At 44.3% G+C, this 15,647-nt stretch overlaps 1 protein-coding gene across 9 annotated transcripts in view; it reads right to left on the bottom strand.

Annotated features, from left to right (window-relative positions):
* The window catches only part of NRXN2 (neurexin 2), a 2,155,080-nt gene that overhangs the window by 730,198 nt on the left and 1,409,235 nt on the right, over positions 1-15,647 (bottom strand). For all 9 annotated transcript variants that reach the window (XM_078660761.1, XM_078660766.1, XM_078660765.1 and 6 more), the window contains one exon: positions 15,068-15,187. In XM_078660761.1, the coding sequence (XP_078516887.1) occupies positions 15,068-15,187 (120 nt within the window). The remainder of the gene's footprint in view (positions 1-15,067; positions 15,188-15,647) is intronic.

Genomic DNA, 15,647 nt, shown 5'->3' with positions numbered 1-15,647 from the left:
TTATCCCTGCATGCGAGCGTTCCACCGGTCATGACGAGCTGAGCTCGTCATGAGCACCGGAGCGCCGTGGCTCATGACGAGCTCAGTTCGTCATGAACATAGAAGAGGTTAACGCCTCCCCTAGGAAGGCATTAGAATCTGACTCGTTCCCAGCTTTACGAAACCAATTCATGGGTATTGCGTGGGAATACCCAAATCAACACCCATGGAACACCCCTTTCAAGCTGAGTAATGCCTGAACGGGGGTGATATGTACAAAACCATGAAAAGCGACGCAAGGGGCCTCTGTGTGGCCTTGTAAATATGGCTCAGCAGTCAGAAAAAGTGATGCTCCAATGGCGCAGGGGCCATGTAAATATACCCCCTATGTTCTGACATTTGAGAACCTTCCGTGGAAGCAGTCTTATTTTCTGAGTCCACACAGAAATGCAAAGTGAATTTATCAAAGACATACCAATGAGAGCAATTCATTTGTTGGAAGCAGTGGCAGAAAAATTCCACGAGGATACTGTATGTTCAGTAATCACACAGCAACAAACTAATCGCAGGAAACCATCAAGCTTACGAGCGCAAGGAGGGTACATGCAGGTATCGAAGACACTGGCCCGAAGCAAACTTGGAAGGCATGTGCAGATTCAGTTGAAACTTCCTCATGTTTTTCGTTCGACTTAGTAGAGTGAGCGATTTTTGGGTGGTGCATATGTTTTTCGTTCGACTTAGTAGAGTGAGCGATTTTTGGGTGGTGCATATGTTTTTCGTTCGACTTAGTAGATTGAGCGATTTTTGGGTGGTGCATATGTTTTTCGTTCGACTTAGTAGAGTGAGCGTTTTTGGGTGGTGCATATGTTTTTCGTTCGACTTAGTAGAGTGAGCGATTTTTGGGTGGTGCATATGTTTTTCGTTCGACTTAGTAGAGTGAGCGATTTTTGGGTGGTGCATATGTTTTCCGTTCGACTTAGTAGAGTGAGCGATTTTTGGGTGGTGCATATGTTTTTCGTTTGACTTTGGGGAGTGAGCGATTTTTGGGTGGTGCATATGGTTTGAGACCGCTTCCTATTTCATTACAGCTGTTGTCAGCCACTAAATTGGAATTGGTTGAGCCAGTGTCTTTTCTGACTCTCAGCTGCCTGTACCATACATTAGCAGAACCCAAGGTGCCACAATGACTTCAACTGGCCTGATTTTGAATTTGTCGTGGCATTGTGAGGATTTAATGTGTGTAGCCAGCATTCTTAAATCAGGCTTGGCAGAATTAAAGATAACATTACCACTATTTTCTCTTTTCTCCCATTAATCAAAACGATTTTTAAATCAGCATTTGTTTGATTCACTTCTGACTGAATGATTAGATCATAAATATACTACACTACATTTTTTCAAAGCACCTTCATCGCTCCCTAGTAAAGCAAGTTCTAGATCACCAATTGGTGGTCAGCAAGGTTGGTCCATTTCTTGACAGCAGGACAAATTTGGAGGGACTAGGTTTAAATTATGAGCCATATGTATGAAACTTACATTTTGCGGTTCTCAAATAGCGATTTTTAGAGAATCGCTATTTGAGAATCGCAAAATGCTATGTATGTAGGATTTGCAAATAATTTTGCGAATCCTACATATTCCTTAATTGCGAATCGCAAATTGCAATTCGCAATTAAGGAATACCTCCCCATTCATTCCTATGGGCCTCTAATGGGAAGACATTCTCAATTTGCGATTCTCAATTAGAGAATCGCAAATTGAGAATGCAATTTCAAGGGTGCCAGGGTGTCAAAAGGACACCCTGTTGCACCCCTGAAATGTGCATGTGTGCCCATGTGGCACACATACATGCCGTAAGGGCATGTATGTGCGCCACATGGCACTTTGAAAAATGCAAAAAAAGTGCATTTTTCTGAGAAATTGCAAATTACCACCAACTTGAAGTTGGTGGTAATTTGCGATTCCTTATGGCCAAATTGCCCTTTTCTGGGCCTCATACATTGCATTTAAGGAATCGCAATTTGCGATTTCTTAAATGCAATCGAAAATAGGGAATCGCAAATTTGCGATTCCTTATGTTGCAAGGCTGTTTTGCTTACACACATACCACTTAGCTATTTTGCGATCGCAAACGTCGAAATTCTGCGAATTTCGGCTTTTGCGATCTTAAAATTGCCTTCATACATATGTCCAAAGTGCCCTATTTGATCTTTGACCCACTTGAAGTGCGCAAACCCTGTTCTTACCTACAACACTACATCTTGCTCGCTGTCTAGGCCGGTGCTTGGGAAATTTGTGAACAGAAACGAAGAAGAAGAACATGAAGAAGATTGCTTTGGGTGATCGTGAAATGCTCTTCTCCTCATTTCTTGACCAATAGTGACCCAGAGTGTCATGGCGACATAAGATCGCAATGCAACAGTTCTGCTGCAAGGCAAAACATCTTCAAGCGCACATGACTCGTTATAGGGACGCATGCAGCCGAGCTTTAGCAGCTGTTCCTAAACGCTCAAAGGCTAGTCTAAAAGGCTACTGTGCAAATTGGTGCCCTGTGGAGGTTTCTGACACAGCACAACCTGGTGCTCCGAAGGAAGGCCGTCAGCGACATCTTGAAGGGAAGACCACGTCAGCTGAGTCATTGTACATTTACAGGGATGCACGAGAGGTTGTCAGGGTACAGCTGCTCGACTGGAAGGAACATCCTTCTCCCTATGAGTCAGTTATTTCAGACTCTTGTCTGTAGGAGAAACACTGTGAGCGGAGGCCTGGTGTCTCTTTCAGGCAGCTGCTGTGACTGCCTCTTTTAACTACAGAGTACAAAAATAAACTCGAATTCCTGTCAGGTATTAAGTACATTTTAAGTCTGAGAACAAGCTGCGTGGGATAAAACAGGTGTTCGTAAGTGGAGACGAAGCCAATGTTTTTTCGTCGTTGGGTTAAAGCCTTGTGGGCACAAGTGCACCCCTTTGATTCTTCCTGAACAGGCATTCCTGAGAGACATGGACCGGACAAACAAACTGAAAAAGAATCTCCCTGCAGCACGGACTGAACAGGTGTATCGCTAAGGCCCTACTTCAACGGGTACCTCTTTGAAGCACCGAACACGTGTTTCCCACAACTCTCCTTGACCAGGTATTTCTCTGCAGCACTTATTGAACAAGTATGTTCTGAAGGGTCTAAATGAACAGGGTCCCTCTGACTAAACAAACCACTCCCTAAGACTCTACCTGGACAAGCATATCTCAAAAGCTCTTACAGAACAGGTGCATCCACATAACTATACCTGGAAAGGTATACCTTTACCTGGAATGGAATCTGTTTGTGTCATTGACCGAACAGGGATATCCTTCAGTCTGTAACTGAAGAGGTGTCTGTCTGTCTGTCTGAGTCACTTACTGAGGAGCTGGAGCGGCCCATGCAGGTAGGCGCAGTGGGGTGTTGTTAGGGGTGGGGACTCGACAGACGACGAGGGAAAATTAATTATTTATTTAATGTTCCTTCATCGATGTGTGTCGAGGCCCCACCCCCACCCACCCACCGCTCTTACCTGCACCGGCAGCTCCTGCTGAAGAGGTGACTCGCTAAGGCTCTTACAGAACAAGTCTCGCTCTAAGGCGCTTACTGAACAGGTGTAGCCCTATAACGCTACCTGAAGAGGTATCTCTATGAGATGCTGACTGAACTGGTGCAGCCTATAACTTTACCAGAACAGGTATCGCTCTGAGGCGCTGACTGAACAGGTGCAGCCTATAACTCTACATGGACAGTTATCTCTATGAGGTACTGACTGAACAGGTGTATTTTTAAATTTTTAACCAAACACACATTTCTCGGGGGCACAGACTGAACAGGTTTTGTTTCAAAAGAAAGGGCCAAGGGTTCTCCTCCTGGTTATTATTGCCTTTTATTTTGTTTTTTTAGGAGGATGCTATCTTGCAGTATTGAACCTTGCTTACCTCAAATTATAACTAATTGAAAGTTTGTGAGTGCCTTCTCCTCAGACTGAACAGGTGTATCCCGATAATTCTACCTGAAGAGGTGTTTCTCTGTGGTGCTGACAAAGCAGGTGTTTCTTTAAAGTTCTAACTGAACAGGTTTCCTTAAGGCCCATATCCACAGGCATTTCACAGATGGACCGAATGAACAGTGTTTCCAAAAACTTTACCTGAACAGGTAACTCTCTGAGTCACAGATTAAACAGCTGGCTTCCAAAGGCTCTTACTGTACAGGTATCTCTGAAACACTCACTGACTGGAGTGTCTGTAAGGCTTTTAGTGAACTGGAGTTTCCCCAAGGTCCTAAATGAACAAGTATCTCTTCACAAAATAGACTTAAGATGTCTATGTCCCTTAGGCTTTGTGTGAACCACTATCTGTTTTAAGCATTGACTGACGGGTGCATCAATAAGGCCAAGAATGAACATCTATTTCACTGTGGCCTATAGGCCTATACACAGCAGACTGGAATAAACCAGTCTTTCCATGAGTCATGGCACAAACATGCATGCCTCTGATGAATTGACTGAAAAGGAGTTCCTTAAGGCGTAGATTGAACAGCTGTGTCGCTATATTCTTGAAGAAAGAAGCATGTCCCTAAGACCATTAGTCAACTGGCATGTCAGTCACGCCTTGAATATCTGGTAAGCTGATAATACCATGGCTACGCTGATGTGTTTTTATGATGTATCACGCATAGGAGTACTTCAGTTGGCATCCTCTGCTGGTCCTCATGAACTAGTCCATCACCGTGTACCAAGAATTCGTCTTTCTAAAATTGTTCCTGTATCTCCTCCTGGAGCACAATGCATTTTTCTTTCATCCCAGTTCTAACAGTGGCTGAATGCATACAATATATGCCATATTGTACAGGAAGACGGTTTGGATGAGGCTGTGTACCTGATTAGGAATTCTAGATGTTTAAGAGACTAAGGGGTTCATTACGATGTCGGGCGGATCGCCACCGCCATGGTGGCGGTGGCGATCCGCCCGACATAAATGCCCGCGCGCCACCCTTTTCACCCCCGCCACATTACAATGACGGGGGGACCGCAACAGAGGGAAACACCGCCCGCCACTTTTCTGCCCCGGTTGCCTTGCGGCCGGGGCGGAAAAGGAATAATATGGTGCGGTCTTCACTCTGGGGGCCCCCTGCGGGCCCCCAGAGTGAAGTACAGGTGGGCGGTGCACATGGGGGGGTACCTGTGGTACCCCCCTTCATTGTCATTTGCAAAGCGGCAGGCACCACGCGGTGCTTGCCGCTTTGCAAATGACAATGTGAAAGTGCATTTTCTGCATTGTGGTGGGCGGTGCAGAGAGCACCGCCCGCCACAATTCTGAAAATACAGGATGTGCCCGCCACTGTGGCGGGCACATCCTAATGGCACCCCCGGGACCCCCGCCCTTATGGCGGGCGGTCCCGATTAACGATAGGATGACGGGCGGGCAAAGTCCGCCCGTCATCCTAATGGACCCCTAAGTCTCCTGGTGAAATAGGGGCATAGTTCTACACTGTGTGTGTGCAAGCTCTAAGGCTCCTATACGAATGGGATAGATGACTGGGGGCCAGCACGACCCCCTTAATCTGTAGCTGATAGTCCTGCAGACTTTGTTGGCAACTAGCCCCCAGATGCATCAAGAACCCATTTTGCTATTCCTTAATAGAGAAAAATAACGATTCGCTATTAAGGAATAGCAAAATGCAATGCATGAAGAAATCACTAAAAAAATAGCGATTTCTTAAAATTCCGTAATTGCGACTCGCACATTGCGAGTCGCAATTAAGGAATAGCTCCCCTTTCATTCCTTTGGACCTAGAGGCCCATAGGAATTAATGGGAAGACATTCTCAATTTGCGAATCGCAATTAGCGAGTCGCAAATTGAGAATGCGATTTAAAGGGTGCAGGGGTGTCCAAAGGACACCCAGTTGCACCCCTGAAATTGATCTGTGCACATATGTTGCGAACACACATGCCCTTAGAGCATGTGTGTGCGCAACATAAAACTTTCAAAAATGCACTTCAGTGCATTTTTCAAAGTTTTTGCAAATTACCATGAAGTTCAACTTCATGGTAATTTGCTATCCCTATTAGCGAAATCGCTATTTTTTCAACTTTAATGCATTGCATTTAAGGAATCTCAATTTGAGATTCCTTAAATGCAAGTAATCGCAATTTTGCGATTTCTTAATTAGCGATTTTTGCATTTGGGATGATGCATCCCAAATGCAAAAATACCGGTCGCAAAGGGGCAGATTCTGAGAATCTGCCCCTTTGCGAGCGAATTTTACCTTGATGCATCTATGCCTTAGCTCTCTCTGTTGGCTCTGGTTGCTAAGTCAACTGTAAAAAACTATAGCATTCCACCAGAATGTAATTGGTTCAAATCCTGACATAGTGGGAATGTTGGGACCAATGGGAATATTGAGAGCAAAGAACACAAACGTTCTGGAACAAAAATCCCAATTCCACCAGAAGGTTATACCGACAGCTCTGGAAAATACAGACACACATTCTTGCTGCGAGCCTGCAAGTAGGACAAGAAAGCATCAGCCCCTGGCAGTCCTAGGCATAACTTTAAGAATGAGGATAGTAAGCATGGGGATCCTCCAGGAGATTCAGACACCAGGTGTAATAGATGTTGCAAGCCTCAAATGGAAAAATTGACAACAGTGATATTAAGAAAGATCTCACAATTTGATCTTAACTCATCCTCCCTTTCACGTTTGGCCTTGATGTTAGTAGTGACGTCCTAGCATTGGGACTTCAAGAACAAGGGTTGTGATCCGGGCTCAGGTCATACTTTTTAGATCCCGACAAAATATACAATACATCACAAGTACTTGTGCGCGATGGAACAGCTCTTTGGATATGTTGTTTGACTCCAATATAAGACAAGTGCAACAATGCAAAAAGTGAAGCATAAAAGAGTTCAAAATAGTTAAGGGTAAAAAAAAGTGTTGTAATAGATAAATATAACGGAGAAAGGCTGCTGCCGATTATAAATCGGCTAAAGTAAAAAAATAAAAATGCAACAGATTAAAAAATGCGGGCCAGATTTATGTTAACTGGTGCATCCCCAGGGATGCGCCAGTTAATGTGCGCCACAGTGCGCCACAGCTCTGCCACCCATGGTGCGCCGCATTTACAATGCGGCGCACCATGGTGCAAGGCAGGGAAGATGCGTCACGCATCTTTCGGCGTACGGGCGGCGCATTGCTGGAGTCATGTCGCAAGTGCGACATGACTCCTGCAATGCACAGGGGCCACCCCTACATTGCATGGTGCATCACCCTTACGCCTGCTTCAAGCAGGCGTAAGGAATTGACGTAGAAAGTGACTCAGTGAAATCTTGTAGATTTCACTGAGTCACTTTCCAGGGGCGTTCCTGCGACAGAACGCCCACCCCTGCACCGTAACGCCTACATGAAACCTGACGCAGGTTTCATGTGGCGCAGGGCCTTACGTTGTAAATGCCTCGTAGGGATGCACCACGTTTACGCCGCCTTGCATGACGCAACAGCGGCGTAAACGTGGCGCAAGGGCCTCATAAATCTGCCCCTGCATATCTTAAACAGTAAAGACTGCACAAGTTCCATTCTAGTTTATAATGTGGCCATGCTGGGCATACCTGCGTTGGTACTCAAAATGGAGGCTGCCTGAACCACACAACTGTCTGAATGGCTAAATTCTCCAAGTCCGTTCTCACTGCCAGCAAAACAGCATTGTCCGTTAAGCTTTCATGAGTACTAGAAGCTTGTCTCTCCATGGTTATGTCAGTGTCAATGATTCTGACAAACTTCTGTTATTTCATGCAAAGGTGTCTTGGTTTCCCAATATGCAGAGAGTTCAACATAAAATGCATTTAAACCAAGGTTTGATGAAGGTCTTAAATAGTCTCTTTCTTACTCAACACGTTCCTCACATTGCAAGTAAGCAGGTTTGGTAGGAGATGATTATGGCTTTTCCTATATGCAGCACATCTGCCGGGAGCGGACTATATAAGATGCAGGTGAATGCAACCTGCCTCCAGCGGCCATGTTTAAAAATACTAGGAAAGTAGTGTTTGGTAGAAGCGATTGCACATGAAACACAATAAGCATACAGGGCAAATGGGTGCTAGAAATAAGACAATAAGAGTGAGGCGGAAAAGGACAGAGACGGGGAAATGAGGTGGGTACTGAGGAAGAAACAGACACATATGCAAAGTGAAAAGAGTTAAAGACATGGTTGACAAGAAGTAACAATGCTGAGATGGCAGTGGCGTGAGGGATGCACAGGTGGGAAGCAGTGTTAGTAGGGACAGGAAGATTGCAACGGGGGCATTGAAAAGGGCGGGCCGTGAGTCTTCTGAATGCTCTTTCGCAGATTCTGAGTCAAATAATCTTCTCTAAATAATCCAAGACTGAAGTCAGAAGAGTGATTTATCCAGTTCAAGGGTGGAATCCAGGAAGGTACTTCCGCAGAGGTGTTGGATTTGTGCAATGTGGAGGTATCGTTCTGGTTTAACCCATATTGGTCACACCGACTATTTACTATAAAACTAGAAGTTGCAACTGTTCTGGGAGAAGTGCCGGGGTAAGGTGGGGTTGGGATTGCGTCAGAAGACATCATCCTGGCTCAGGCTTGAGCCCGGTTGCCTTTGTCTTTGGTGGTGGGGTGGTGGGAGAGGTTTCTGTTTCATTGTTCTTATCTTTTGCAGTAAACATGGTTTTGAAGAACAAGATGATAAGCACTAGGATTTTCTCCTTCAACTAATGAGTAAATTATTTGAAGTCTCTATTAATATCAGTGAGCTTAACGACCTCAAGAAGAGGCAGAATGTTGCGTTTGCGTTACAACTGTTAACTGCTGACATTATATGTATGCAAGAGATCCATATTGAAGGTGCCCAACTCCATCTTTTAAACTCAATGGGATATAGGTTGGTTTGGGGGACAACACAGAACACCCGGACACGCGGTGTGGCTATTTTGGTGCGCAACACTAGCATGCAATTTACTTGCACGCTTGCCGATAAATTTGGCCAATGGGTTATGGCTGGATGTCAGTTATGCACTGGCGAAACACTCACCATATGTTCAATCTATGGAAGTATTGTAGATGATCCAGGAGTATTTGACCAAGTGACCAGGGAATTATCAGTGTGGCCTCTTCCAGTCGTGCTCCATGGAGATTTCAACATTAGCTAAATGGACCTGGAATTCTGAATTAGACTGGGTTTATATTGGGAGGAAACCTAAGGTATTCTGTGCTTTGAGGGCTTTGTGTAAAGATCATGGCTTGATTGACGTATGGAATTGGTAAAGACTTTTAGATCCAGGGTACACTGTCTTTTCACACTACATCTTGTCCATGCTCGACTGAAATATATATTTGTCTCCCATTCTCTAATTCACAACTGCTCACTAGAGAAAACGCCTCATATACTTTCGGATCACAATCCCTTAGTGGTAGAAATCAAGGGGAAGGTTTTAAGCCTATGGGAATATCTTGGAGCTTTGAATGCGCTTTACTAGTTAATGAGCATTATTGAATTCATATGTGGAAGTGGATCCCTTTGTTTTGAAAAGACAATTTGTGGAGCGCAGCAATAGATATTGTATGGGATGCACTGAAGGCAGGCATATGGGGGGAAACTAGATTTGTTTTAATCTTAAAAGGTAAGGGTGACAGCTATAACGGGATCAGCAAGTGGGTTTGGCTCAAGCAGAAGAGGACATGGTTAGGGCACTACAACAGGGGGCTGATCTGGGGGCAGTTCAGGCAAAAGTGGCAGTGTCTAAATCTGCTACTCAGGAAATCATGGCTAAAAAAGCTGCAGATAAGCATACTATTTGGAAAGAAAAATCCTGTGAATTCAGTGAGCAGATTGGGCACCATCTGGCCATAAGAACTCGACAGAGGAGCATGCAAAATGTATTTTGTGAGATTCGGGATCCTATTATAGGCTGATCATTGATCCAGCCAATATTCGGGTATCATTCCATCAATATTACCAAACCCTTTATCTTAATAACCTAAAGGGGAGCTTCAGGGAGATTAATGAATACTTAAAGTCAGTTGTATGATGGAACAACGCATTCCATTGCAATGCATGCCTTTACCACACATGCGTTACAACATGAATGCCTTTTCCACGTACATCATTTTCCACGCATGCATTTACAACATATTTTGTTGTAAAGCATGTATAGTACAGGCCTATGTGTGTTAAAAGTTTTCCCTAACCTTTGCCCTCAGTACTTAGGCCATTCCCTAAACCCTAATTCTAGACCCCAGCATGACCCCCGCCCTGTTAAAAATATCCCAACCCTCCCTAAGCCCTAAATGTAGACCCCCAGCGTGACCCCCATGTTAAAAAAATCCAGACTCTTCCCTAAATCCTAAATCTAGACCTAGAGCACGACCCCCTCCCTGTTAAAAAATTCTGACCCTTCCCTAAACTCTAAATCTAGACCCACAGCGCCACCCCCTTCCTGTTAAAAAATACCCAACGCTTCTCTAAACCCTAAATATAGAAACCTACGCGATCCCCTCATAGCCTCCAGCCTTTTAAAAAAAATACCCGGCCCTCACCTTGAACCCTTAAATCTGTCCCCTGGTCCCCAGATCCTTTAAAATAAAATCAACAATCCTCCTTACCTTTTGAGGATGAGGCAACTCTTGTGAGGCACTGCACATACCTTGTCAAGAGGTAGCAGAAGGATCTCTTCGCTCCTCTAGCCTTTACCACGCAGGTGCCGTTACCAGCATATGCCCTCACCACATACATTGTAAAAAAAAATGCATGGTGAAGGCTATGCGTGGTAACAGTGTGTTGCTGGCAATGCCTGTGTGGTAAAGGCCCTGGGTGGAAACAGCTGCGTTGTAATGGCTGTTTCCCCTTAGAGTCAATTCCCTGTGATCAATTTTCTTTAGAAGAACAGCAGCAGCTAGAAGATCCCCTCAGTGGACAGAGATCCTATTAGAGTTGAACGGTCTTCCAAGTGGTAAAGCCACTGGTACTGACAGTACACCAATAGAATTTTATAGAATTTTTGCCAAACAGCTCAAGGAGTTTATTAACCAAATTGTTTGACCATGTGTTCAAGAGAGATAGGCCTTCGAGTTCCTGGTCCTCTGCAAGAATTGTGGTATTCCCCCATAAAATAAACCAATAATGGAACTTGGCTCCTACCGCCTGATCACCTTGATAAATAGCAACTCTAAAATATATTCTAAGATCTTGGTCTCTCGTTTAGCGCCAATTATACATAAGGGGGTATCAGCTCATCAACATGGATTTATTCCAAGAAGGGGAACAACATATAATGCGTGGAGGGTGATCTCGCTTTTTGATGCCACCTGTATAACAGGGTATCCAATGGCATTAATTCTGCTTGAAGCAGAAAAAGCCTTCGAAAGGGTCTCCTGGCAAATCTTGTGGGTGACCCTGTCGAGGGTGGGTGTCAATGAGGGCTTTATCCAAGGAATTAAGATGCTATATTAACACCCGGGAGCTAGGATGTGCATGACCAGGGCACCCTCTGATTCATTTTCAATACCACGGGGGACCCGTCAAGGCTGCCAGTGTTTCCCGCTGCTGTTTGCCATCTACACTGACCCCCTGATATGCAGGCCTGAAAAAAATGGTGCAATTCTTCCGATTAAGACACAGGGTTGGGAAAGAAAGGTGTTAGCTTGTGCTGATGACCTTACCCTTGTAACCACTGATCCTTTAATCCACTTAAGAAAGTAGAAGTGGAAGCTGAGAAAATTGGGAAACTAGCCAGCGATGCCCGAAACAAAACCCAGGTTGTTGTTAATGAGAAAATAGTAATAAAGATGAAAGAGTTGTCGAGAAAGCATTATATCTGGGAGTTAATATCTAAGCAGAAATAGACAATATATAATATAATATAGGACCCCTTTTAAATACAACTAAACAGGATCTGCTAAGATTGAAGAGCCGCCATTTATCCATAGTTGGTAGATGCAATATTGTCAAAATGCTTTTTTTCCCCAAGATTCTTTATTTTTTTCTAGCAATACTGCTGGAGCTTTCTGCCTATTGGCTAAAAAGAATGGAAGATCTACTCTCACGGTTTGTCTGGGCCTATACTAGACCTAGAACAGTGTTTAAGTTTCTTAAACTACCAAAGGAGAGAGGGGTTTGGGCCTCGCCAATGTGAGACTATGTCACTGGGCTACCTTTTGTTGTATAGTCCAATACTGCTGTAAGAACGGCCTAGGAAAGGGGGGTACATGAGGTTCCATCATTTTACGAACTTGTAATGGGGAAGGATGGGTGGAGCAGCCTTTGTCGACAACTAAATGATAGCTATCACAAGAAAGTCAAGTTGAAGACTCTGTATGAGGTTTTTAAAGTATGGAGCTCAGTCAGAAGATTGTTGGGTATTGTCAGGATTAATTTCTATACGCCTCTGGTAAATAACCCAAATTTACCCAGGATCTTCGGGGGATCAACCTATAAGGAGATGGGTCGAACTGGGACTGGTTAGGCTGTTTTTTTTCCCCTCTCACAGGTATAACCTCCTGTGATGACCTTAAAATTAAGTTTGGTATTGATTGGAGGATTTTTTTTAAATATCTACAATTGAGGAATTTCCTGTCTAAAAAAGGAGGACCAATTGGATTTGCAATTTTTAGTTGACAGCTTGGCAGATACTAGGCATACTTCGATTGGGGTTATTTATAATCTTCTTAAATCAGTGCTAAAAGACGAAAAGCCGATGTAGAGAAATGCTCTCAAAAGTGAGGGTTGGGGTATCAGACACATCTTTCCTCCAGTCTTTCAAATTGACCCAAAATATTTCAATACCTGCTCGGCTGCAAGCACAGTACTATAAGACCTGTTTCTCCCTTTATTATACCCCATACAAGATTGCTAAATGGGGGAAGGGTATAGGAACATGTTGTCCTCTATGTGTATTGCACCGAGCAGGTATTGTTCATATTTTTGCTTCTTGTAGTATGCGTACAAACTTGAAACTGAAATTACTAAATTATTCGGGGATGCATTGGATTTGGAATGTACCCTTTCTCCTGCCAGGATCTTGCTAGGACTGGGAGAGGGCGAGATTTGCCATGTATGTCCTGAGGTTGTGGTTCTCCTAGTATGGTTAGATCCCAACCCTCTGGGATTTCAGCAGTGGTTGGCCTGGCTTCTGGGGGTCTATAACTTGGAGAAAGCCATTTTTGCAAGAAAGGGGGCCGCGTCCGGCAGAACGGCTTAAGAATTTGGGCTCCTTTGACAGAATGGGTCGAGAAGGACCGTAATACTGGCACGGGGAGATATGGCTACTAAAAGATTGCTGCTATTGCACAGGGCACTTTAGGGTAATACGGAGGTTCTTTCGGAGTGTAAATATTTGCTGCTTTTTCCTGTTTCCTACTTGAGAAGGTTTTATGGAGTATATATAATGTATTGTATAAGAGCTTGATTTGTTTTTGTTTTTTAAGAATGAAGTATATATTTGTAATTGTGATATCTCACCAGCTGTGGGTGGCGGTTTGGGGTTCGGCTGCTCGGGGTTGTTTAAAATGACAAAATGCAAAATAAAGAAGATAAAATTTAAAAAAAGAAATTGCAACTGTTGTACAGCAACTGCAGAGAACATTGATTTAACACCCACCCCAGATACAACAGACACAAGCCTAGATCAACTACAGGTTTTTGGAGTGGGCTGCACAATGCATTGGCGCAAAGTGGTGCAAACAACATTGATGATCAAATTTCCATTGCAAAAGTGTTTTGTGCTAAAAAGCGACTATTACAAAACAGAGAAAATCCTTTGTACCAACTCCCTGTTAATTCATACTCAGGGGTCTTCTCTGGGGTGGAAGAGCAGGAAATTGAGAACTTTAGAGCAAAACTGGAGCTGATCAAGTAGCATGGTCTGGTTTCTCCCAAATTCTAACACCAAGCGAAGAAGGCAGGAGCAAGCAAGGGTTCAAGAGTAAATTACCTGATGTATCTTCTTTGAACATAAGTACTTTATACTAAAGCACACATCTTATACATCAGGCCACTGCTTTTTTGTCCACGCATATGAATTTGTTACTTGAGGGTGTACACGTATAACAAATCCTTTCCTAAAGATTGTTGGCTTGTCGTTGTACTATAGCGCTGTCATGCAGAGTGGTCATGTTTTTTACTGCAAGCAGCGCTAGTGGCACCATCAGCAGGCAAGTGTTACTAAAGCTGGTTCTGTGGGGTGGTGCGGAAGAGGCACATATGAAAAGAGTGAGATGCGATGATAGACTGATGGATGAAGTGTTGGCATGGGGAGGGGGCATGAGTCATGGCCTTACTGAAGATGACTCCACTACTCCCACAACTGCAGTGAGCGAGGGGCATACCCAGACATACTGCCACCGCTCCACGGGGTGGGGTGAACCAGAACCACTGAACGCTTGCACACGGGCACTGCGGATTCAAACTATGCTGGGAGATGGGCTGTAGCGGTTGACCTGTACTGCTCATGTCCTCTGGAACCTGGTATATGTTTCGAGCTGAGTACGGTAAAGGGGTCGGGGGAGCTTCCATTGTTATTTGGTTTATAGGTAACTTCTGCTATGGTCCAAATGGACTTTGCAATATTTGTAGACACAATTTGCTGTCTGATATGGTTTAATGGTTGCTACTGTTGCACATAATGTGGTAATGCATGGTGTTGAAACGCCAATCAAAGCTTTTTTTTTTTTAGAATGCTGGTTCTGGTTATTTTTATGTTTTGCGCGACGCAGCCTTGACATTTGTCATGCAGCACTACGGAGTGTATAGAATAGCAAGTGTGGGCCAGTATGTTCATGGCAAGCCTCTGATAGCACCTAGTCAGACCCTCTTGCATTGTTCCTGTGTTGCAATGGAATGCCTGCTCAGGCACAGGCATTGATGGCACGCAGGACAGTACAATGTTTTACCCTTAGAAACACCACACATGATTAGGAACATCGAATCGCTTGATTTGAGTGAATCCCCACTCCATTAAAATCAGCTCAGAGGGCTGGCACAGACAATAAGCTCCCAAGAAGGTGCAGAGTGGCTTGAGTTACTAAGGGGAAGAGCCCCCAGGCCTGGTACTCACGGTCATTGCACACAGGACCGCCGTAGGAGGTCATGGAACAGTCGCACGTGTAGCCATCCCACTGCTGAAGACAGACGCCCTGGTTTGCACAAGAGTCTTCCGTGCACGTGGTGCTGGGACCTGTGGGGGAAGAAAAGAACAATTATTACAAACTATTTCAAGGTGCACAAGTAGATCGCTCGAAGCTAAAGCAGGCACTTTGAGAACTAGCTGAATATTTTTACACTACTGGATTGCTGTGGAAGTAGGGTTAGAATATCTTTGGTGCACCAGTTCCATGCCAGAAATCATGACAAGCATGGAATAAGAAAACGAGCGCTGTTTAGTTGTGTGTCACTGTTCCATATGTGGCTATCCTGGAAATATGGCATTAATCCAGCCAGCGCTTAATTTGAGGCAGTAGTTGCAGGACGGATGGCCCAGCACTAATTTCTGGTAATTTTGGGACAGGGCAAAAGACATAAAAACCCCAACGGAGAAAAGAAGAAGAGAGAGAGCGAGGGAGAGATAGAAAACTGTGACAAAGAGAGAAAGCATGAATGAACAAGAACCTGCAAGAGTGAGATAAAGGGGAAGGGGG

The sequence above is a fragment of the Lissotriton helveticus genome, chromosome 9, assembly GCF_964261635.1.
Source record: "Lissotriton helveticus chromosome 9, aLisHel1.1, whole genome shotgun sequence".
Taxonomy (NCBI): domain Eukaryota; kingdom Metazoa; phylum Chordata; class Amphibia; order Caudata; family Salamandridae; genus Lissotriton; species Lissotriton helveticus.
Note: the sequence above shows the minus strand (reverse complement) of the source record. Positions and strands in the feature narration are given on the sequence as shown.